General features: G+C 50.5%; 1 protein-coding gene across 1 annotated transcript in view; it reads left to right on the top strand.

Moving 5' to 3' along the window:
- The window catches only part of KCNK12 (potassium two pore domain channel subfamily K member 12), a 52,847-nt gene extending 29,658 nt beyond the window's left edge, over positions 1-23,189 (top strand). Inside the window, exon 2 of the mRNA XM_006048043.4 lies at positions 17,824-23,189. Coding sequence (XP_006048105.2) covers positions 17,824-18,725 — 902 coding nt within the window. The 3' untranslated portion in view covers positions 18,726-23,189. The remainder of the gene's footprint in view (positions 1-17,823) is intronic.
- The last annotated feature ends 583 nt before the right edge of the window (positions 23,190-23,772 follow it).

Here is a 23,772-nt window from a genome sequence, read left to right as displayed (position 1 = left end):
CCCCTGGAGAAGGGAAAGGCTACATACCCCAGTATTCTGGCCTGGAGAATTCCAAGGACTCTTTAGTCTATGGGGTCGCAAATAGTCCGACACGACTGAGCAATTTTCACTTTCACTTTTCACTGTGACTCAGACACTTCTGGAAATTGCTGTTGCTTATTATATATGACTGAAAGCCAGCTTAAAATTCCACAAAGGACTTGAACAAATTTGAGTGATAAAACTAGAATAAGCTGAACTGCACTCTCTGAGGGCAGCACTGTGTCCTAGCATGGTGCTTGCTCACAGGTGCTCGGCAGATCTTGTGGACAGGAAGAAGGGGACAGGTGGGTGGGCAGGAAGGAAACTAAAAGTAATTAAGAACTGATGAGAGATGTACCACATGCTAGAGACCTGCAGCAACTGAGCACTGCGCTGGCTCTATCAAGAGGCAAATGGTGTTCAGGGTTCACTAAAAGGGAGCAAGTGGACGCGTGCCCCTAGGAAGCCAAACTTTAGATCCTGAATTCAAGGAGAAATGAATCTCACAAGTCTTTAAATAAGGGACATGGGCAATGATATTTTTTTCTGTGGTTTTGCAAAAGATACAGACATGGTCTTCAAAAAGATATTTCCACCGTCCCTTCCTAAAGGCATGAGGCAAAACATTAAATAACAGTTAATGCATTTCTGTGGGGAGTGGGATACTGTGGTCCATGGTGGCTATTTTCTGATGACCTGACTTAATATAGAAATGGCATTTGGAGTTCCCGCAAGGAACGTAACGTTCCCATCACTTTACATTCCTGCCATCAATGCACAAAGTTCCACAAGAGGGGACTTACTGTGTTAGGTCTCTGGACTATCATTCAAGCTCCTAATGGGGTAATTGTACCCTCCCACATCCCAGGCCAGACACTGAGCCCTTTGGCACAGCAAGCACCTCATGGTTGGCATAGGGTACGCACTTCATGATGTTATAAAAGTGAGTGACCAGGTGAGTGCACGCATGAGGGACTGCTGAGTGTTTGTGGTCTGAGTGTCTGTGCCCACCCGTCCCCGCATTTGTATGTTAAAACCTAACCCCCAGGGTGTTGTTATTAGGAGGTGTGGACTTTGGGAACTGATCAGCTCATGAGGGCAGGGCCCTTATGACCAGGATTAGTACTCTTATAAAAGAAGCCCAAGAGAGCTCCCTGGCCCCTTCTCCCATGCAAGGACACAGCGAAACTCTGCGGTCAGTGAACTAGGAAGAGGGCTCTCACCAGACCTGAACCTGCCAGTGACCTGATCTTGGACTTCCAGCCTCCAGAAGGATCATAGTCCTCACATAGTCAGATATCAGTATCTGTGTTTATAAGCCGTCTGCTCTGTGGATCGTGTTGTAGAAGCCCAAGTGGACCAAGATAGGGAGTAAATGCCTTAGAAGCAAAATCCAACAACTGACATGCAGTTGTGAAAATTGAGGTCCATCATTCCTGCTTTCTTCCAGACAGAGGCCTGCCCAGCTCAGCCTTCTCCCTTCTTTGCCCTCTGCAGGGGGTGTAACTTTAATAATGAGCATATTTACTGAGTGTTCACTCTGTGCCAAGCACTCTGCTGCCCGTGGGAGTCACCCCATGGAATCCCTGTGGCTGTCCTGTGAGGTAATACTGTCCCCATTCCATAGATGAGGACATGGACACAGGCCAGGAGCTCTGAGTGGGCACTGGGCACTAAGTACAGCCCAGATCTCTGACTCCAAGGCCAGGGATTTAAACCACTGTGCTTGGATACCCTAGCAATTGACTCAGCCTCCCTGTCTTAGTCCGTTCAGGCTGCTATAACAAATATGCCACCGACTAAGCAGTTTAAACAGTATTTCTTTCTCACAGTTCTGGAGGCTGGCAAGTCTAAAGTCAAGGTGCTGGCAGATTCAGTGTCTGGTGAGGGTCCAATTCCTAGCTTCCAGATGGCCGCCTTCTCTCTGTGTCCTCACATAGCAGAAAGAGAGATAAAGAGAGATCTCGGGGCCCCTCTTATGAGGGCACTTATCCCATGCATGAGGGCTCCACCCTCATCTGATCACCTTTCAAAGGCCCCACCTCCTAGTGAAAGTGAAGTCGCTCAGTCGTGTCCGACTCGTTGCAGTCCCATGGACTGTAGCCTACCAGGCTCCTCCATCCATGGAATTTTCCAGGCAAGAGTACTGGAGTGGGTTGCCATTTCCTTCTCCATGGGATCTTCCCGACCCAGGGATCGAACCCGGGTCTCCTGCATTGCAGGCAGATGCTTTACCCTCTAAGCCACCAGGGAAGTCCACCTGCCAGTACTATCACATTAGAGGTTAGGATTTCAATCTATGAAATTTGGTGGGTGGAAACAAACATTCAGTCCATAGCACTCCCTGAGGTAAGTAAGTGAAATGCTTGTCTTGGTCTTGGCCTTCCCAGGTGTGGGTGTCCCAGTTTTCCTCATATGCTGCTTCAAAGGCCTTCATTCATTCTTCCCTCTTCAGCACCTCGGCAGCCCCTTGCAGTTTGGCATTCATGAGGTTGTCTCCCTCCCCTCACACGTACAGCCAGCTTCCTCCCAGTTGCCAAAGCCCAGGGGAGCTGTTGGGAAGTTTCTGAGCACCCCCTCGTTCCTGCTTCCTCCTCTAGTTTCCATGCCTTCTGCCAAGTCTGTGGCCTCTCTTTGGCCTCTGTTCTTTGCTCCCTTTGGGCTACTGTCATGCTCTGGGCAACCCTGCCTCTTTGATACCTCTGAACTGGACTCTTTGACCTGCTGCCTCAGACATCCCCATCACAGCAACCAGAGAGACTGGCCTTTTCTAACTGTCAGGTAAAATTTTTAGTAGGTAAACATTGATTGAGCATATATTAGCACTGTACTCAAAATATAAACTGATATGCCCTCAAATATTTCCCTTGTTATAACTGAAAGATTATAGGCTTGAGAGATGAGGTTGAGAGACTGGAGACAGGCTCAGACTCGAGGGAGTCACATGCCATTTATGTCACATTATCTCTCATGGATTCAATTTCCTCATCTATAAAATGAGACAATGATGACATTCTTTCCTGGGTTATCGTGATGACCAAATGAGATAAGACATAAAATTTTTCTCTATACACTGTCCAGAGATATTAAAAAATGTTGATGGTTATTCTTATCATCTTAATACCTTCTAAAATGGCAGGAGGTTCTGCTCATAGAGAAAAAAAAATTATATTCAGCATCTCAGATGTCCCTTGGAATCTAGTTGAATATTTATTGCATTTCTTCCTCTTTTTATAAAACCACTTGTTTACCTCTTTGTCCCTCATGTTAAAGTCAGATGAGGGACTTCCCTGGTGGTCCAGTGGCTAAGATGCCATGCTCCCCACGCAGGGGGCCCAGATTTGATCCCTGGTCAGGGAACTAGATCCCACATGCCACAACTAAACATCTTGCATGCTGCAATTAAGACCCAGTATAGCCAACTAAATGAATATTAAAAAAATAATAATAAAAATAAAATGAGAGTGATAGGTTTTTTTGTTTTTTTTTTTCATATTCTGGGGCATTTATGTAACTGAAACTTTGTCCTGAGAGTGTCCATAAGAGATTTGATGACCAATCTCTTTGTCCTGTGTTTCCTTTATTTTTCCCTCTTCCTTTCTCCCCTACCCCCATCTCCTTGCCTCTGGCTGTTGATTGGCCTGGAACACCCTTACCGTAGATGTCACCTCCTTCCAGTTCTTCATTAGCTGTTACTGCCTCAATAAGGCCTGTGCTGAACTACCCCACTTAATACCACAAACCACCTCCTCCCTCCCCCAGGCTCTCTCCACCCACTCAGTCAACTCTTTTCTTCTTCTTCTTCTTCTTTCCATAACACTGCCACTTTCTAGTATACCATGCAGTTTACTTGCACAATATGCTCGCAGTTTATTATCCATATTACATGCTGAAATGTAAGCCTTGTGAGGACAGGGTGCTTTGTCTGTCTGGATCACTTATAAAGCCCAAGGGCCTGATAGATAGTGGGCCCTCAGTCACTATTTGTTGACTGAATGAAAGCCTCCTTCACAGGCTCCTCTTCAGCCCCTTCTCCAGGGCCCCCATTCTCATACTGTACATGCTTCCTGGGAAGTCTTATCCACATGACCCTTGAACAGATGTTCCAACCCAGACCTCCAAGACTGTCTCCCATTGCCTCCACCTGCTTGGGTAATGCATCTTTGTTGCTTCTCTAGGAAGCCCACTCAGATCTTTTCTTTTGTTTCCTGGCATCCCATGATGTCTCCCATGTTGTTATTTTTATAAGGTATCATGGTTATTCTCTTGAAAACGTGGGTCTTATTCATTTTTTAAAATAATTTTAAAAATACAGTGCTTGTTGGGAAAAAATTTATGGTTTCAAAAGTAGCCATAGTTTTGAACCACATTTGTACCACAAGGAAATGTGAAATATTTATAAAAGCAATGCAGGAGACTCGGGTTTGATCCCTGGGTCGAGAAGATTCTCTGGAGAAGGAAATGGCAACCCATTCCAGTATGCTTGCCTGGGAAATCCCATGGACAGAGGAGCCTGGTGGGCTGTAGTCCACAGGGTCACAAGAGTCAGACACAACTTAGTAACTAAACCACCATTACAGAAGAAAATGGAAATAAAAATCACCCATATTTTCACAATCTAGATGTATGTTTCACCTATGGAATTAAATACATGTGCGGGCATACATGCATACACATATATAGCCAATATATTGGGAAACTTGGAAGGAATTAATTAAAGAAATAGCATCTATGGAACACTTAGAGCAGAACTATTTTGAGAAAGACAAAAGCAACCTCTGAGAGTCAGGAGCCAACCTGGAACTCACAGTTCAGCAACACGGTGTGGAGATGGGGTTTGGACATTGACCAAGCACTTTCCCAGGACATCTACAGCAGCCAAGGCCACCTTGTGGCCAAGGTGGAGAGAGATTAAAAATGAGACCACTCACCAATATCATGTCTGAACACAGACCAAATAGCAACATCATCCAAACCACAGAAATGACCAAACACCCCCATCAGGTTAACATGAGCAACTGCTACTTCTTTATCAATCACAGCTTTGGCTTTCCTCCATTATTCCCCCACTTCTAGGTAACAATTATCAAGATACTCAAGCCTAGACTTATCCTCTGTTTCCTGCTTTGGTGGCTTCTAGTTCAGAGCAAAGCCCTGCTGTCTCGAGTCCTCCCCTAGTCACCTTACTCAAGGCCAAATCCTAAATGAGTACCCCAGATCCCCATGGCAGACAGTCTCTTTTGTTACTATGAGTCAATAGATTCCATTTTGTTGAGCTGCAGGTGTGTTCCTGGTGACCTTTGGCAGCAGGGTATGGGCGATATTGTACATCTGAGTATTCTTCCCCACCCTCATGCCTGGCACATGGCAGGTCTCAAAAACACATTAGGTAGATTAACTAAAATGATTGAAATCACATTTCTGGTACAGAACCTACTGGTGGTCACCAGACAAACTGCAGTTTCTGTCCCTGCATTATGAAGGATGAGAAGAAACCTAAGACATGGGCCACATCCTCATTGGCAAGGCAACACAGAAACACACAAGATGAAATGATATTCCAGGACCATAGTCAGTAGTACAGAGGCCATTAGCACATAATTAAATGCCTGATGAGCACTAAGTGCTGCCAGGTAGGTGAACAGAAAAGGAAAGAAGTCATTGCAGACTTTCAGAGATGGGAACAGTGGGCGCAAAGGCACGAAGCAGGGAGTGTTCATGGTATGCTTGCTAGACACTAGCTTCTTTCAAGCTGGGATTCTGCCCTCCTTGCTCACCTCGTATCCCCATGATGTGGTGTCCATTATGAAGCAGGATTTTAGTAATTACCCAGTAAATGAAAATGTGTGTGCTTGGATCAGTGAGGGGACCTATGCCCCTGAAAAAGAAGGTTCAAAGAGAGATGATGCTAGAAAAGTTAATCGGGGCCTTGAATCTAAGTCTAAGAAATTCTGGATCTTCCTATCACTTGGGAGTTCATTGCAATGTAAGCAGAAGAGAGATCTGGGCAGAGCTGTGCTTCAGTGCATTGGGTCTGGGACAAAGTTCAGAATGGACAGGGACAGAATATTTCCAGAAAACCAGGAGTCTGGTCCCAAGTCATCAGGGCCTCTTTGTGCAAATGGGATGAGGGGGTTAACACAAGGTGATGAGGAAGGAAAGTGGGATTTGGAGTCGGTGGGCCTGAGCTGGAATTTCTGTGACCTTCAGCAAGGTCCTCAACACCTCTGTGCCCCAGCCCCTGTCTCTCGTTGCTTTGGATCTGGTACAGATTCATGCCATAGGCCCAGGGCAGGCATTTTGGCCACAGCCAGTCCTCCTGCATGGTATGATTGTTTGCATGTTTCAAAGCAAACTCACAGCCACAATCTCCGAACCAAAGGCTAAGTTAGGCCTCAAGAGGCAGAATGGAAAGAGTTGTGAATGTGGGGCTTGAGGCCTGAGTGCTGGGGGTGTTCTTTCAGGCACTATTTTACTTCTCTGAGCCCTGGTTTCCACACTTGAATAATGACCAGAAGTCACACACTCCCCCGCCACACCCAGGAGCTGCTCTGGGGATGTATCTGTGATAGCACCAGCAGAGTGCAGGGCATAGAGTAGGCTCCAGACATCCATCGCTCCACCCTGCCTTCCCATGAGCCAGGGATCAACCTCCCTTCCCTGCAGGGCCGCCGAGAGCTGAATGTGCAGCTGGGATGGCTCCCCCCAATCTGGAGAAGGATGTGCCCCTCCCTATTGAGCCTCAGTGCAGGGGCCACAGGTTTGGGCCCTCCTGACCCAGCCAGGCCCTAACAGACGTTCACGCTGGTCTACCAGCCTGAGGCAAGGGGCCATGTCGGCGGGCCAGCGCAGCATACCCACGGTTCCCTGGGGACCCGCTCCACTGTACACGGCAGCTGGACCTGGCTGCAGCTTCAAGTGCAGTTTGCTTTTCTCGTGGTTTCTTGGCTTGTTTCTTCCTCTGGGGCAGCCACGCAGGCCACCTTCTGTGAGAAGTGTGGGGAGGTGGCCAGGTTTGGGGACCAGAGTCAGCAAGATGGACTCAGAGCCCCGAGAAGCAGCCCCTTCCTCGTGTCTCCCCTGGGTGCAGAGGCCCCCCTCAAATGTGACTCTGGGCTGCATGGGCGGGGAGGAGGATGTGCTTCTCCAGGTGAATAAAAACTGAATTAACTGAGAGGAACTGGAACTGTGCGCGTGAGAGGACAGTTTGACAGAACTACCACAGGTTCCCTTTAAAAAAGAATCTGCACCTCTCTCATCTAGGATTGGCGGTGAAGTGTGATTCAGTTGACGGTGTATGGACACTTCTGGGTGGAGGGACCTGCCTTCTCCCCACAGCGGGTCTACCCGCCCTTCTGGGGAGTGACCTGCGCCTCACCACAGCCCTGCGTGGGGACCCTGAGGTTCGGCGGGGTAAGGCCGGGGCTGCGTGGGCTTCAGGGCTTTCCTCACCTCACTGCCCCACTCCGGCTGTTGTTAGCCAGACTTTTGTCGCATCAGGGGCTGTTCCTGCATTCCCTGGCCTTGGAGTCAGTCTTCTCCTGCAGTTCTGGGCTAAGGCTAAATTCTGGGCTCTGCTCTTTTTGTGGTGGGCAGGAGGGGTGGTGAGCTCATCCCTGGAAAGGATTAGTCATCAGAGAGACAGGGACAGATCTAGGGGGGTAGGACAGAGGACGGGCTCTATGTAAATGAGTCATCTTCCCTGCAGCTCCGAGGCCCCAGCTTGACAGCTGCTCCCCAGGAGAGGTTGTTAAGCGGGAGCGTCCCGGAGGCAGGCGTAGTTAACCGGCTTTTAATAACTCATTTTGCTGAATGATTTTTGGTGAGGAGAGAAAAACCTTAATCCCACAGATGAAGCGCATGGTGGGGGCAGGTTCAATTAGCCCCACGGGCAAGAGAAACAGCACTGAGTTTCAAAGCCGACTCTTGGGGTCACATGTCCATCACTCCCAGAATTACCGAAACTTTTCTAATGTTAAAAATCCATGGCGTGCAGCCTGTGGGGTTCAGCCTACTTTTTTTAAGCCCCAGACTCTCTCAGGCATCCCCACACACCCCCTGCTTTCAGCAAAGATCATCCTAAAGGCCCCCAAAGGACAAGCAAAAGCGAACAGGAGAGTGAGAGAGGGCCCGCTTTTTCCAAGGGACTTGTGTTCTTCTGTGTCGCCTCTGTGTCCTGAGTCAGGGAGCTTCTTAGGTGGTGCTAGTGGTAAAGAACCTGCCTGCCAATGCAGGAGACGTAAGAGATGGGGGTTCAATCCCTGGATCGGGAAGATCCTCTGGAGAAGGGCATGGCAACCCACTCCAGTATTCTTGCCTGGAGAAATCCGAGGGACAGAGGAGTCTGGCGTGGTCCATGGGGTCACAGAGTCAGATACAACCGAGCAGCTCAGCACATGCACACAGGGAGCTTCTAGCACGAGGCCAGCCCCACGCCCCACTGTGGCACCAAGCCCTCACAAGCACTGCGCCCTCAGGGAGCCTTCCATCTGGTTTACAATTTAGACAAATCCTCAAGTACCAGTGGGCTTCCCCGGTGGCTCAGCTGGTGAAGAACCCGTCTGCCAATACAGAAGACACAAGAGACACAGGGTCAATCCCTGGGTTGGGAAGATCCCCTGGAGGATGAAATGGTAACCCACTTCAGTATTCTTGCCTGGGAAATACCACGGGCAGAGGAACCTGGCGGGCGACAGTCCACGAGGTTGCAAAGAGTCAGACATGACTGAGCACGCATGCACGCACATGCACACAAGTGCCAGCAAATGTCACTCCCAGAGCGTCCGCTTTTCCACCACAGGCCCACTTTCCAGGATCAACCCCTTCCCCCCACTAACACACTTGATTTCAGGATTGGAAAAGGTGGTGCCTCCCCCCCAGCATGGGGACCAGAGCCTGAAGCCAGCCCAGAGGGGATGTTGCCACTCACCCGGGATGGCTGAGGACACGGAGGCCTGGTGAGGTGAAGGGACAGCAAGTTAGTGGTGGAGTCGTCTTGGGTGTGTGTACGGGGGCTTTTGCTTGCCGCTGAAATGCCTAGTCGTACTTCACCCAGGCCTTGCTCCACCTGCAGCTTTTCAGCTGTAATGTGAAGGCCAGCCTCGCCTGTGTGTTTCCCAGTTAAGCTCGCAGCTTCTTGAGCGCCTGCCACGTTCTAGGCGCTCTAGGCGCCGTGGGAGGCACGAGGGAACCACCTCCTCATCCACTCTTCACAGCAACCTCACGAGGTAGGCAGTCATCAGGCGATTTTTAGAGGGAGAATAACGTGTCCCTGTCGGCCCATTAGCAAGTGGAGGTGCCAGAGCTTGACGCCACAGCCCCTGCCCTCAGCTCTCCAAGAAAGCCGATGTTGGCCCTTCCTAAGCCTGCAGGAAGGGAGGCTCACTGAACTTGATGTTTCCAGAGTTTGTGGGTTTCTACTGTACACACACCCAAGACGACTCCACCACTAACTTGCTGTCCCTTCACCTCACGGGGCCACTGTGTCCTCAGCTGTCCCAAGTGAGTGTCAACATCCCCTCTGGGCTGGCTTCAGGCTCTGGTTCCTGCGCTGGGGAGAGGTACCACCTTCTTCAAAGCCGAAATCGAGTGTGTTGGAATTTGTGAGTTTCTGTTGTACAAGGCCAGACATGTTGCTGGATGCCATGCCCAGATGACGGAGAAGCTTCTAGAGGTGTCAGGTGACACTGTCATTGCCACAGAGCTCCTGCAAGTTCAGCCTGAGTACAAAGTGGACAGGAGAGTCCCCAGCCTTGCCCTCCTCCTTCTGCCTCAGGTTCACCCACTCCATCAGCAAGAGTTCCTGAACACTGTCTGTGGGCCGGACAGCAAGCTGCACATGGGAGCCAGCCAGGCTGGACCCAGCCGCTTACTCTGGCCCCATGCACACCGCTCTCCCAGCAGGGCACACCAGGTCTCTAACTTCCTCCTTCTCGAAGTCCCATGCACACTTCAAGACTAAACATGAATATCTCTTCCTCCATAAGACTCTCTCAGTCACTGCAGAACACCAGCCCTGCTTCTGACCTAAGCTGCTCTGGAGACTAATTTAAATTTCCCAGGCGATTCCACTTTGAAGCCAGAGTTAAGAACTTCTGCTCTAACCAAAAGCAGCCTACATCTCTTTTGTCTGAACTCGCGTGTGTTTGACTCTCTCATAGCGCATCACAAACTCCTTCCTCTGGTTTCACACTGGGCTCTGCCACTTGCTTGCTCTGTGATCTGTGCAAGTTATTTAACCTAAGTGCCTTTATTAAGTGTGACTCAGTTTACTAATCTCACAAATGGGAATGAAAATAATTCCCACTGTAGTTCATCAAATCTAAGACACCAGCAATTATAGATGCACCAATAATGTATACTATTAAGAATTTTGAATGCTGCCAAATAAACTAAGTCATCGATTGTAAGGTGCATCCTGATTTCAGGGGTGTTAAAACTTGAGGAAAAAAGCTATGACTTAGGATGAATGACACCCATTGCCTCATTGAATTGTGAGAATGGATGCATTGATTTACATGAAGCTTTGGCACAGTGCTTAGAAAGAGTGAGGGCTCAATACATATCAGCTATTATGTGATAATATAATTATCACATATCCCATGTTTCCACTCCTCACTAAATGCTTTAATAACTTCTTCCAGCCTTCCTTTCATTCTCAACCCTCCCAGAAGGCTTGGCCAGGCTGCTCGGCTGTCCTCCTCAGGAGAGGGACTTGGAGAAGGATGACATAGGCAGCCTTGAGGTTCCAGACCTGGGGCTTGCTGCTGCTACTGCTGCTAAGTCGCTTCAGTCATGTCCGACTCTGTGCGACCCCATAGACAGCAGCCCACCAGGCTCCCCCATCCCTGGGATTCTCCAGGCAAGAATACTGGAGTGGGTTGCCATTTCCTTCTCCAATGCATGAAAGTGAAAAGTGAAAGTGAAGTCGCTCAGTCGTGTCTGACTCTTCGCGACCCCATGGACTGCAGCCTTCCAGGCTCCTCTGTCCATGAGATTTTCCAGGCAAGAATACTGGAGTGGGGTACCATTGCCTTCTCCGAGACCTGGGGCTTATGTGAATCTTAAGTCTCACCTCTCAAGTGTCCAGCCCGCCTCCACGGAGTGTGGCCATGTGCTTCCTGCCTTCTCCCCAAGTCAGTGTCAGCTCCAACCACAGAGCAGCCTGAAGGCTGCCCCAGCCTCTCCCCCACAGCCCACCCCACATCTCCCACTGTTTCTTGTTTGGAGACGGAGAGGTGCTGGAAGATCCGGCTGCTGGCCTGGCCTTGGGCAAGGCCCAGCTCTGTGTGAGCTTTAGGCCCCTTGAGTGTTAAAGTGAGCCTGTTACCCCTCCTCCAGCATTCAGGAAGGATCCCAGGAGAGGGGGGTGTTGGGAGATGCTTCCCAGAGGAGTGTGCCCAGCAGACAAGTAGGCCATGGGTAGGGCTGCCAGATTTAGCAGATAAAAATACAGAACTCCTAGTTAAATATGAATTTCAGAAACACAACGAATCTTCTTTTTTTTTTTTTTAAGTGTAAATATGGCCCATGCAATGTTTGGGATGTTCTTACACTAAAAAGTTCATTTGTTTATCTGAAATTCATGTTTATCTGGGAGTCCTATATTTTATCTGATGAGTCCTAATGGGTCTTTTCCCCTCCTCTGCCCACTGATCCCCTGACCTCAGCTTTCTCGCTCTCCCTGATATTTAACTCTCATCCTGGAGAGGTTCTTAAAATTTTTATTTTCAGTTATTCAATAACAAATAACTATCAGTGCCTAATTTATACATGATTCCCTTGTCCACTGTGGAGAATAGAAAGAAGACTTCATAAGCGCTTATTAATGTGCTAGGCAAGGGCTTCTGCAGTGGCTCAGCAGTAAAGAATCTGCCTACAATGCAGGAGACACAGGAGACACTGGTTCAATCTCTCGGTCGGGAGGATCCCTTGGAAGAGGGCATGGCTACTGACTCCGGTATTCTTGCCTGGAGAATCCCATGGACAGAGGACCCTGGCGGGTTTCAGTCCACGGGGTTGCAAGGAGTCAGACACAACTGAAACGGCTGAGCACAGCACAGCACAGTGTGCTAGGCGGGCACTATCCTAAGTGTTTTAGATGTACTGACTCAGTTTAGTACAAAAATGCAAATATTATCGTCTCCACTTTACAGATGAGAAAATGGAGGCACAGAAACGTTAATTTGCTCAAGGACAAATCCTAGTGGAGCTAGGATTCAAACCTGAGCAGCCTATATAATCTATAATTCCGAATTGCTGATATAATGGTCCCTACTCCCAAGGGGTTCCCAAACTCATGGGCCCGTTTGACTGGACAGTTCATTAGGGCTTTCAGGATACCGTGACTCAGGCTCCTGCAGTGTCAGCTTCATCTAAGCTGGCTCCTCATGGCCACAGATGGCCACCAGCCACTTCTGGGGCCGCCTCCTCCTCCTTCCATACCCAGGGCAGCACTCTTAAAGGTGAGAAGCATTTGACTCAGAAACTGTCAGAGAAACTCTTCTCTCATCTGATTGGTCACATCCCTGAGCCAAACCCTGTAGCCATGAAAATGCCCTACACTGATTGGCTTAGGCCCATCCATCCTCCAACCTGTTATAGTAAGGGATTGGAGTTTCCAGATTGGACTAGACTAATGGAGCCCACGGGAGAAGGCAATGGCACCCCACTCCAGTATCTTGCCTGGAAAATCCCATGGACGGAGGAGCCTGGTAGGCTGCAGTCCATGGGGTCGCTAAGAGTCGGACACGACTGAGCGACTTCACTTTCACTTTTCACTTTCATGCATTGGAGAAGGAAATGGCAACCCACTCCAGTGTTCTTGCCTGGAGAATCCCAGGGACGGGGGAGCCTGGTGGGCTGCAGTCCATGGGGTCGCACAGAGTCGGACACGACTGAAGCGACTTAGCAGCAGCAGCAGCAATGGAGCCCACCCTTGGCTGTTGGGTCAGTTCTTTGGCTGCTATACTTTAGGGGTGGGGGGTGGGGTGATGGTTAAAGGAGATAGCTGCAATGTCCACAACAAGGGTTTTATGTTACTTGAAATTTAAACCAACAAATCATTATGATGTATATTTTAAATATCTTACAGGTTTATATGTCAACTACAACTCAATAAAGCTGAAAAAAAAAAAAGGTTTAGGGAATTTAAATCAAAATATTTGAAATTGGGCCAATTCCAACCAGTAGGGTCATTAACGATAGAGTATTATACTGTTTCTTAAAGGAAGCGCTTTAGACCATTCACATTAGAATCATCAGGGGACATTTGTTAAAATGCAGAGTCCTGGGCCATTCTAAATAAGTCTCTGGAGTGGGACCCGCCTTGGAATCTGCATTTTAATCATGCATCCCAGTTGCTTGGATTCGCTGTGGCTTACACCTGTTGTCCTGGGGTAATTATTTGCTGTCAAGTATCTCAGATTAGATTATAAATTATATTTCCCCTCCACCAGATGACACTGCAGAGCTAGTGGGAAAAGTTGCCCCAGATGATGAACCCAAATGTCCCATTTGGTGCAGTGAAAACGGTCACCACAGTCAGTTCAGCTGCTTACAAATGGTAACTTGCTGAGTATATCACTCAGCCCATGCCCTTGCCTGCACTGTTACGGTTGATGATGCGTCCCTCTCGGGATGGTTGAGGGGACCGGGTGAGAGGACATGTCCAGTGCCCAGCACAGAGGCTGCCACCCAGGGCCTGAGACAGATCAGTGCTGGCCTCCCCATCTCACTTCCAGGCTCTCAGAGCTGAACTCCAGAGGCCCTGTCACTGGGGCCCCATTTGCGAAGGCGGCACCAGACAGACTGTGGGAATGAGCTTCACAGCTTTTGTCAAAGTGGCATAATAAAGCCCCCAAGTGTCTGCTCTCTGCAAACTGGGATGGCAGATCAATTGTGGCATAAACAAAACAGCAGGCTTGGTGCGAACCCGGGGACAGATTCCGCCTCTTCAGAGTGTGAGTGGGGGAAGGGGGAATTCTCTGGGTGGTTGGGTTTGCCTTTTCTCTGGCTGAAGCTTCAAGGTCCTTCTCCAGAGCCAGCCTGGCTCCCCACAGATTGCCAAGAGTTTGGGGGGACCGTTCTTCCATCGTGGGAACATCTGGCTAGGCAGCAGCACCAGGCACTGACCCTACTGCCCTCAGCGCCCCCAGAGCTCTGAGCCTCTAGGTATTGATGGGGAAGGAGGGTGGACCGTGCCCCCTCCACCCTGTCTCTGGAGCTGAGCTGACGGTGGGTCTGCAGGAAAGCAAAGGGAGGTGAAGTGGGCACGGGGGCCAGACCTCAGGAAAAGGCCAGTGAGAGGGACCCTGGCGTTGGGTGTCCTTTGTGATGTCAGGGAACCTCCTACCTGCCTGTCCTCTTCATTTTCGGCAGAAAGTGCCATAGCCAGCCATGCATTTGGCGTCATTTGGGGCCTGGAATCATAGCCACGAGGAGACCTCAGGCCCAGGTCTGGCCCAGCCCCTGGGTGGAGGCAGCAGAGAAAAGCTCTGCCCCTGTCCAGGGGTGAGCCGCTGACAGCAGAGGGTCAGGTGGGGAGCTGTGTAAAACCTCTAAGAAGGCAGCCTAGGTCATCTGTGAGGGCGTCTGTCTGGTTTTCCACCAAAGCCCTGAGCCTAGCACAAGGCCTGCCAACCAGGTCCTCAGTGTTTGCTGGAAAAGGAATGAGCCGGTAGGGGTTGGCCTTACAGCTGCACCACAACACCCACGGTTAGGACAGGCATACCTTTTCATGGAGCCCATATGGGTCTTTGGCGATCCCCCCAAACACAGGCACCACCACCCTGCACCTTTCCTTGAGCGGGTGGTGCTTCTATGACGACACTGCATGCTCACCTGTCCTCTGCCCCTCAGGCCCCCACGATCCAGCAGGCAGCCCTCCTGGGCAGTCTCTTCAGATTTGGCTGCAGAGTTCACTTGACCCCTGTCACTCTCCCTCGTCCCTGGCACAGGATGCCCTAGGAGACTGCCAGGGCAGCAGACTGCTCCCACTAGTGCCCCCTTCCTGCCCCTGCCTGTGTGAGCTACACCAGTCAGCCTTCGGCCCAGGGAACTGTCCGGCACAGTGTTAGATTCCAGGAGACCCCTCTGACTCTCCCAGAACCCTCACCATGCTCTGCTCCGTGCTCCAGGGTGAGTGTACAAGTGTCTGCAGTTCAGCCAGCATCCACCAGGAAACGAGCTGCCAGGCTGCCCATGCTGCAGCCTGATATTCTCCTGACCAATCCTCCCCCATCATCTCTTGACTTGGGGATGCCACAGCACCCTGCTGTTTCAAGGCCATCTCCCATTATCCCTGGGTACTTTCTAGTCTTTCTGTATAGACTGGAAGTGGGTGGTGAGGGTTACTGGTCACCCTATTTTGCTGACTTAGGCAAATACAACGTAGAGGTATTTAAAACTTCTCTTTATGGGTTTCCCTGGTAGTTCAGTGGCTAAGACGCCAAGCTCCCGATGCAGGGGGCCCGGGTTTGATCCCTGGTCTGGGAACTAGATCCTGCATGTCACAACTTGGACTCAGCACAGTCAAATAAATAAATATTTTAAACTTCTCTTCAGAATGAGGGCTAATGTATTACATGCCACGCTAAACTTTTAGCTGAAAATTCTAAACAACAGGAAAATCCCATTCAATATTCTCTTAGGCATAGTATTAATATTCCAGGCTCAGCATTTTTCATTTCTTTAGGAATTTAGCCAAGTGATTCCTCCAACCAGAGGGGTTGTTTCCCCTTCCTGAGTAGCAGCAGTGTTGTGTATCATGGTCTCAGCACCAGGCAAGAAGCCAGGACACAAGTATGGCATCTGTCCCCCATGAGCTGTAGGTCATGTTCCCTCAACCCCTGCTCCCTCATCTATACAGTGGCAGGTAGAGCAGAATTAAGGTCCCTCATAGTTCCTATTTGTCTAGGCATTTTGAGGTTTTTCTTATCGTGAGAGTAAAAAAGCTCCAAAAACACATAGTTTGAAAAGTTATTATACAATGAACACTCATGCAACCACCACTCAGATCAACAGATCATTTCCAGCACTCCAGAGTCTCCCTGGGTCCCCTTCCATTCACCCTGCCCTGCCACCCCCAGAGCAAACTCCAATTCTGACTTTTATCTCAATTTCCCTTGTAATTTTACCAATCAAATATGCATCCTTAAAAAGGTACTGTAGTTTGGTTTTGCCTGGCTTTGAATTTTATGCCAATGGAATATTTCTTTTGTGTCTAGTTTCTTTTAACATTCTTTTTGTGAGGTTCATTCATGTTGCAGGTAGCAGTGGTCTTTGCTTTTTCTTTGCTGTATAGTATTTTCTTGTATGAATTGACCATGAATTAGTTAGGCTGGTGGACACCTGGGTTATCAATCTATTAATAGGATTTTTTAATAAATTCACACAGAGACAAATACAAACACTCCCACTCCACATATAGTCATACTGATTCAGAGTTGAGTTCTTTATGAATTCAGAAACTTGAGTTTGACTTTAAAGTGTAGCAAAATCCCTCGTTTTGAACTCCTGGTTACACTGCTAGTTTGGTTTTTTCAACACCCTTATAGCCAAATTCTGAACCTCGGGACATAATCCATCTTCCTCAACAGAGGTATCACTAGAAGATTTTCTCCTAAGTTGAGTCATTAAGCATAAGATGAAGACAATGTCAGGCAATGGGGCATTTCCTCCAAGGATTCTAGAAAATGATTAGCATACACATTTAAGGGATCATTCTAAAAAAAAAAAAAAAAAAAAAAAAACTAACTTCAAGGTTTTTCAGGGAAATAGTTAAGCCACCCCTTTCCCAGAGCTGGCCTTAGCCCACTAACAAGGCATAGGTAGGCCTCTTGACCTTGGGCATGCATTAAACAGGGATGCCGCTGAACTTTAGCTGCAGAGGTCTTGATAGGTGCTACCGTGCTGCTCTGATGATGTGTTTTCAGCTCAGACTCCAAGCAGCAGTGGATCTTCACGCTAAGGGATAACATCCCCTCCCATAACTAGCCATGGGTCCCACAAAGACATCACATCTGGCAGCTGGCTGAGAGCTCATGGTGGAGGAGCAGAGCTGCCGCTCTGCAGGACCCTGGCCAGCATGGGCCAAGCACCCTGGCGGGAAGCCAAGCCTTCTGCAGCAATCAGTCGATAAAGAAACTCCCTTCAAGACTGTGCTTTGAACAAGCGGGTAAATCAAGACTTAATTATAAGAGTTCAAAGCACTAAACGGCTGCCCAGGCGTAGAGCAGACCTCTCAGAATAAAAGCCACTCCAGACACACAGCAGCACAGGACCCAGCTGGGTGGAAACCTTTCCCTTAGCTACCATCAAATATAGCTACTTGGACTAAATACAATATATCTGGTCCCCAGCAATTCTATCAAATGAAGCCTTTATGGAATTCTGTCCTAGCAAGGCCCAAGTGTGCCACTGGTATATTAAAAAAATGATTTGAGTGGCGAGACAACAGGTGACACTTGTGTGAGTTGTGGGTATCTCAGTATCTTCCCCTGTGCAGCTGTTCTGTGTGTCGTGATGGGCCTTTCCTAGTGACTCTCTCACCCACTGGCATGATTTATAGATCCCCCAGAAGAGGAGCCATGTATCCTCCATCAGTTTAGGGGCTGTCCAGACTTACTTAGGAACCATATCTGGAGCCACCAAGGGAGAGAAAGGTCTTGGCACTGTTTCTCCTCCAGTTGAGTCATGCCACTCAGGTAAGAGCCATGTCAACACCTGTATACAACTGCACTGAGCCGGGTGGGGACCACCTGTCCAGCCAGGATCGCGCTGACCCCTGCTCTGTCCCCACAGGTTTCGGCATGACCACCCCCGCCACGGTGGGCGGGAAGGCCTTCCTCATCGCCTATGGGCTGTTTGGCTGCGCCGGGACCATCCTGTTCTTCAACCTCTTCCTGGAGCGCATCATCTCGCTGCTGGCCTTCATCATGCGCGCCTGCCGGGAGCGCCAGCTGCGCCGAAGCGGCTTGCTGCCGGCCACCTTCCGCCGCGGCTCCGCGCTCTCGGAGGCCGACTGCCTGGCAGGCTGGAAGCCCTCGGTGTACCACGTGCTGCTGATCCTGGGCCTGTTCGCCGTGCTGCTGTCTTGCTGCGCCTCGGCCATGTACACCAGCGTGGAGGGCTGGGACTACGTGGACTCGCTCTACTTCTGCTTCGTCACCTTCAGCACTATCGGCTTCGGGGACCTGGTGAGCAGCCAGCACGCCGCCTACCGGAACCAGGGGCTCTACCGCCTGGGCAACTTCCTCTTCATCCTGCTCGGCGTGTGCTGCATCTACTCGCTCTTCAACGTCATCTCCATCCTCATCAAGCAGGTGCTCAACTGGATGCTGCGCAAGCTGAGCTGCCGCTGCTGCGCGCGCTGCTGCCCCGCGCCCGGCGCGCCCCTCGCCCGGCGCAACGCCATCACCCCGGGCTCCCGGCTGCGCCGCCGCCTGGCCGCACTCGGCGCCGACCCCGCGGCCCGCGACAGCGACGCCGAGGGCCGCCGCCTGTCAGGAGAGCTCATCTCCATGCGCGACCTCACGGCCTCCAACAAGGTGTCGCTGGCGCTGCTGCAGAAGCAGCTGTCGGAGACGGCCAACGGCTACCCGCGCAGCGTGTGCGTCAACACGCGCCAGAACGGCTTCTCGGGCGGTGTGGGCGCGCTGGGCATCATGAACAACCGCCTGGCCGAGACCAGCGCCTCCAGGTAGACGCGCAAACTGTCGCGCCACGGACCCTCAAGCAGGCCGGCGTGCAGCCGGGCGGCGTTTGCTCTCCTCTCAGACGCTGGCGCTTTCTTAACCTTTATCCAATAAAATGAAACAAAAAAAAAAATTTTTTTTTTTAAAGAAATACTATTTGGCCAGGCCTGATGTTATCAAGGGCAGGTTTTGGGGGAGCCTGTTATTCTTGTGGGTCCCCTTCTTGGAGAACCGTGGTCCCCAGCAGATTCTCCTCTGGGGAGAGAAAAAGTGGCACCCCAGACCCTTGCCTGGTGCACACAGCAGCCAGGGGAGTGCCGCCCCTGAGTTTTGCAGACTGGCACTAAACCCCGCCTCCATGCACATAAGCAGCTGGCAACCCCAAAGCATATGGTGCAACTTTCCATGGCTCCGAATTACCTCCGCAGCATTTAGAATCCTGGCCCAGCCTAGCAGCTTCCTTCTGGTCGTCAGAAATGATATAGTCACAGTTATGACAGGTGGGGGTGGGGAGAGCCATATGTTGCCTCCTGATGTATATATATAGAACAGCCGCTACACACAGAGAATGGTGTAGTATTATGCAATGAGATGAAACACAGCACCAACTTGCAGACTGTGGCATTTCCCAGAGACCTGGGAACTGCCATGGTAAGGGGCTTAGAGGCCTTTCTCAGCCTGGAGTTAGTCCACTTAGAACATGGAGCTGGCCAACTCTTTTTAAGGAGGGAAGGCCTGGAGTGGTCTGCAGGGCTCATTCAGGCTACAGGAGCCCAGCTCTGCCTCAGCCGGCTGATCTCTGTGGCTCAGGGTGCATCTCTGAATCCCCTCAACTCTCCTTCCTTTCACCAGCATCATCCACGGGAATGCTTTTTGTTGTTAGCCAGGAACATCTGAGTCTTCTCAAACAAGATTTTTCTTTGTTGGTGGGGATTTTTTTTCTCAACCTTTTTTTCCCTTGTAGAGAGCCTGAGGGGTGCAGAGCACCCCCTCCAGCTGCCCCTCCCCTGCAGCAGGGCTCTGCTAGCTGCACCGGTGGGCACCAGGGCCTGCAGCCCTGGGAACCAAAGCAGCCATCCTGCAAGTGACAGAGAACATGACTCCAGAGCCTGTGATGTGTTTGGGATACATCCCATTCTGAGCCCTGTTGGTCTCTCTGATACTCAGGTGAATGTGTTTTTTTTTCCCCCACACACAGTCTATATTGGAAGTGGAAGCAAGCCAGAGGGAAGAAGCAGTTTTGGGATTCAAGTTTTGGTCTGGATGATCCTCAAGTTGAAGGACAGTTTCTCCTAAACTCACCCTCTGCCTCACAGGGAGTCATCCACCTGGAGGAAAGCCCAATGCCCAGTCTTCACTGAAGAGATGAAGGTCTCGGACTATAAAGGAACAATCCTCTATCCTCTATGGGCCCATTTTCTCATTTAAAAAGATGACGAGCCAAGGATAAATACCAGAGTCTAGTCAGACACAGTGTGACCCACCAATACATATACAGCTTCTGACAGGAAGTCTTAGAAAAGCACCAGGACACCTCACACCCTCTGCTTGAGAGGCATCAAAAGCCGTGAAATCTCCCTTCTTGGAAATGAAGGAAGCATATGCGCCTGGAACTCTCAAACAACACACACAGCATTAAGAGTCACGCTTGAATGTCAGCCTCCCCTCGCCCCTTACAGTTCATGGCAGGAAGGAAAAGACAAATTCAGATATGAGCAACTCTCCAGCTACTTTGGGATCATTTCTTTTTTGGGTGGTGAGGGGTCATTTCTAATTTGGATCTGAATTGGCTTTTACACACAGACCCTAATCTGGGGGTGAAGCCAGTGAGGAGCGGTCCTGGACAGAAGTCAATCTTGCCAATTCCTGAAGGGTAGGCTTCCAGAGAGCCAACACGTCCAGGAGGCACTGTGACATCCGTTAGGCTGGCTCCATGAGCCACCCTTCCCAACCCCGCCACCCCTTCCTCCATCTGAGCGACAGCTGCAGTCCCACTGAAGGGACCGCGTGTTCAGAGAGGCACACGTGTTTTCAGGGCAGAAGTCCTCTAATGGGACCTAGAAATGAAGTTTCAGGTCTGTCCCTTTAAAAGAAGGAAAGATTAAAAGGCATCCAATTAGAGATGTCACCTAGGCAACGGGAAATAACTTGGGGATCTGAGCCATCCAGAGGGAAAGCAGACATCCCCGTGACAGAGATACCTAGACCACGAGGACTTAACAACAGGCAAAACAGCAGCCTACCCAGAAAGGTGAGCCCCAGGAACAGCACAGAAAACTTAAGACACAGTCATCAAGGCTGCTTGAGCCAGGCAGGCTAGAAGGGGTGTCCAGCAATCCTCTGACCGCGAACAGGACCGCACAAAATCCCATCCCCACAAGAGGGAACAGGATCTGCCACCAGAGAAGAAAAGCTCGCCACCTTCCTTGGCAGTCTTCTCTGTCACCGCTGCTCCCTAACGTCTCTTCTGGGTTGCTCATGCTGCAGCCTTAGCTGTTTTCACTTCTTTTCCTGTGCTTTGGCTTTGGAAGGAGGCAGTTGCAGACAGCTTGAGCACGCTTCTGAGGGAATTGAAAGCATCATTCAAGGGAGCCAGGAAAGGGACCTTTCCTCCTCAGTAACCTCCCAGAGAAACACCAGTCCTCTAGTGTACAGCGGCAGATCAGGGCTCAGTGGTATGCATGTACTTTTGTTCATGTTCCCTTAGTCTACTCCCCACTTCTCAATAAACATTGTCTTTCACCTCAGGCCAAAGGGCTCAGTGCGCCAGATGTCAGGGGCTGCTTCCCTTGGAAAAGCCAAACTCGCAAGGTCAGTGGGATTGTCGGAGCCTAGACCCAGAGCTAAAGGGCTTGTTTTACATCCTGCTTGAGGGCAAGCATCGAGAACTAGACCTGCCTGACAAGCTGGGATGGGTCGTCCTGTCATTTCAGGGTTATAGACATTACTAGGGACCCCTTATTTGGTGCAGGTTTCTGAACCCCTGGCTAAGAAAGTGCTCCATTCTCTTAGATGCTGTGGCCGCTCCCACCACATGGGGGGTCTCTGATCTGACCCACAGCTGGCAGCTCACAGTGCCCTCAGGCTCCAAGAGTTGCTTCCTAACCTTAGGCCCACACTCACTCCTCTCGTGCTGGGGCTGCAAGGCTCCTGTAAAGACAGCATGGGCTCTAAGAAGCCCTTGTCACCCAGCTGTGGCCACACAGAGGCCAGAATCCTAGACAGGAGCCCAGCCTTCTCAGAGCCGAGCAGGCAAGGGCACGCCTTGGTGCCGTGTTCAGTAAGAAGACCAAGTAGTCTGGCTGGCCCTTGTGTTCTCTGTCTGAAGCTAGTGCTTCTGTCTGGGTCTGGCAGAGGAGGCAGAAGGCTCAGGCAGCCTTAGGCCCTCAGCTTGTGGAAAATGCCAGGCAATCCTGGGCTTTTGCCAGGAGTGTCACATATTGCAGCCTCATGCATGCACACACACACACACACACACACACACGTGTCAGCTTTATAAAGAGCTACTAGCCCCTTTCCCTAAAGAAAAAAAAAAAAAAAAAAACCCAGTCTGGGCTACCTTAAGAAGGATTTTTGCATTTTTAGCTCCTTGGAAATCTGCAAGGGCCTGGAAAATTCCTCCCTGTCTTGGGGGAGTTTCATGAACACTTTGCACAAATCTGTGTTCTATACAGAAGCCAGCGACCAAACCCAAGCCAAACCCTGGAAAACAGCTGCTGAATGTACTCAGGCTCCTCCATCCCTCAGACAGGCCTCCCAGCAGAGCCCTGCTTCCTGCGCGCCCCCTCCCAGGTGGGTGAGGAGCAACCTGGCACAGCAGGAGCCATGGGCCAGACGGCTCCATCTTACTGTAACTTTTTACATTTTTCACAAACAAAAAGCACAATTGCACGTGCTCACTGTCTGGAAAGCACATTCAGACAGACTGCTTGAGGCACTTCTGAGTCCAGAAGAGGCATTGGCTGGGGCTCATTTCTTTGTTGAAACAGTTGTTAGAAAATGTGCTGCTTGGTGCTGCCAAAGGCTCCCTACTCTGTGGGGTGGGGGAGAGGAGGAGAGGGCTGCTGACAGCACTCCTGACCCCGAGGACAGGGCCCTCAGCATGGACTCTGGCCCCTGGAGCAGCTCTGACACCTCCAGGCACCGTGCCCACCCAGCCAGACTCCACACTGAAGTGGTGAGATTTCTGCACCAACCTGACCCAAGACCCTTCCCTTCCCCTTGCTGTCAGCCTCCTCCCCTTCCACCCCCAACCCTGTCCCCCCCTTCCACCCTCTCTTCCCTAGGGAAGCTCCCCTCTTGCTTTACAGATCATTTTCTATGCTCCCTGTTCTCTTAGGAGGGACTTAGAGCATGCGGGGCCAGTCTGCAGGATTTCTTAAACAATACATTTATTTTTTCGAGCAGCACTCCAAGAGAGGGTTTGAAGGGTGTTGAAATTAACGATGAATAAAATGCAGCCTGCCACCCCTTTGAGCTGTTTGCTTTCTGTCTGTCAGAGCCGCCTGCCTCTCCACCTCCCTGATCACACCTCCTCTCAGGGGGCCCCAAGAGACATCGGCTCTGAGGACTGGGCCTGGGTGGCAGCGTCCTGGGGGAGTCACTCTGGAAAACAACAGTGACATTCATGTGAGCTAAGGGCACCAACAGACATCTTAGGCAGCTTGGCCAAATGGGCCAAGATAGAACCTGATAGCCAGGCCCAGAAAGAAGGTAGGGGTGTGGAGGAACCAGCACTGGGGAAACAGTCCCAACTGTGCCCAAGGTCCAGTTCTGGCTGTGCATTGGCTTTCCAAAGGGAGCTTTGAAAGATACTGATACCCCAGCCCCATGCCCCGATTCTGATTTCAGTGGTTGCAGGAGGGAAGCAGGCAGGCCTTGGAATTTTTTTGGCAGCTGCCCAGGTGATTCTGAAGGGCAACTGTCTTAAACCTTAAACCTTGTCTAAACACAGTGCTCACATTGTGGTGTGGTGGAAAGGCCACCCATTCAGAAGCTAGGAAGGCTGGATTCTCATTCTGCATCTGGCAGTCAGCTTTCTCAGATCCTCAGTCTC

This window comes from Bubalus bubalis, chromosome 12 (assembly GCF_019923935.1).
Source record: "Bubalus bubalis isolate 160015118507 breed Murrah chromosome 12, NDDB_SH_1, whole genome shotgun sequence".
NCBI classification, from domain to species: domain Eukaryota; kingdom Metazoa; phylum Chordata; class Mammalia; order Artiodactyla; family Bovidae; genus Bubalus; species Bubalus bubalis.
Note: the sequence above shows the minus strand (reverse complement) of the source record. Positions and strands in the feature narration are given on the sequence as shown.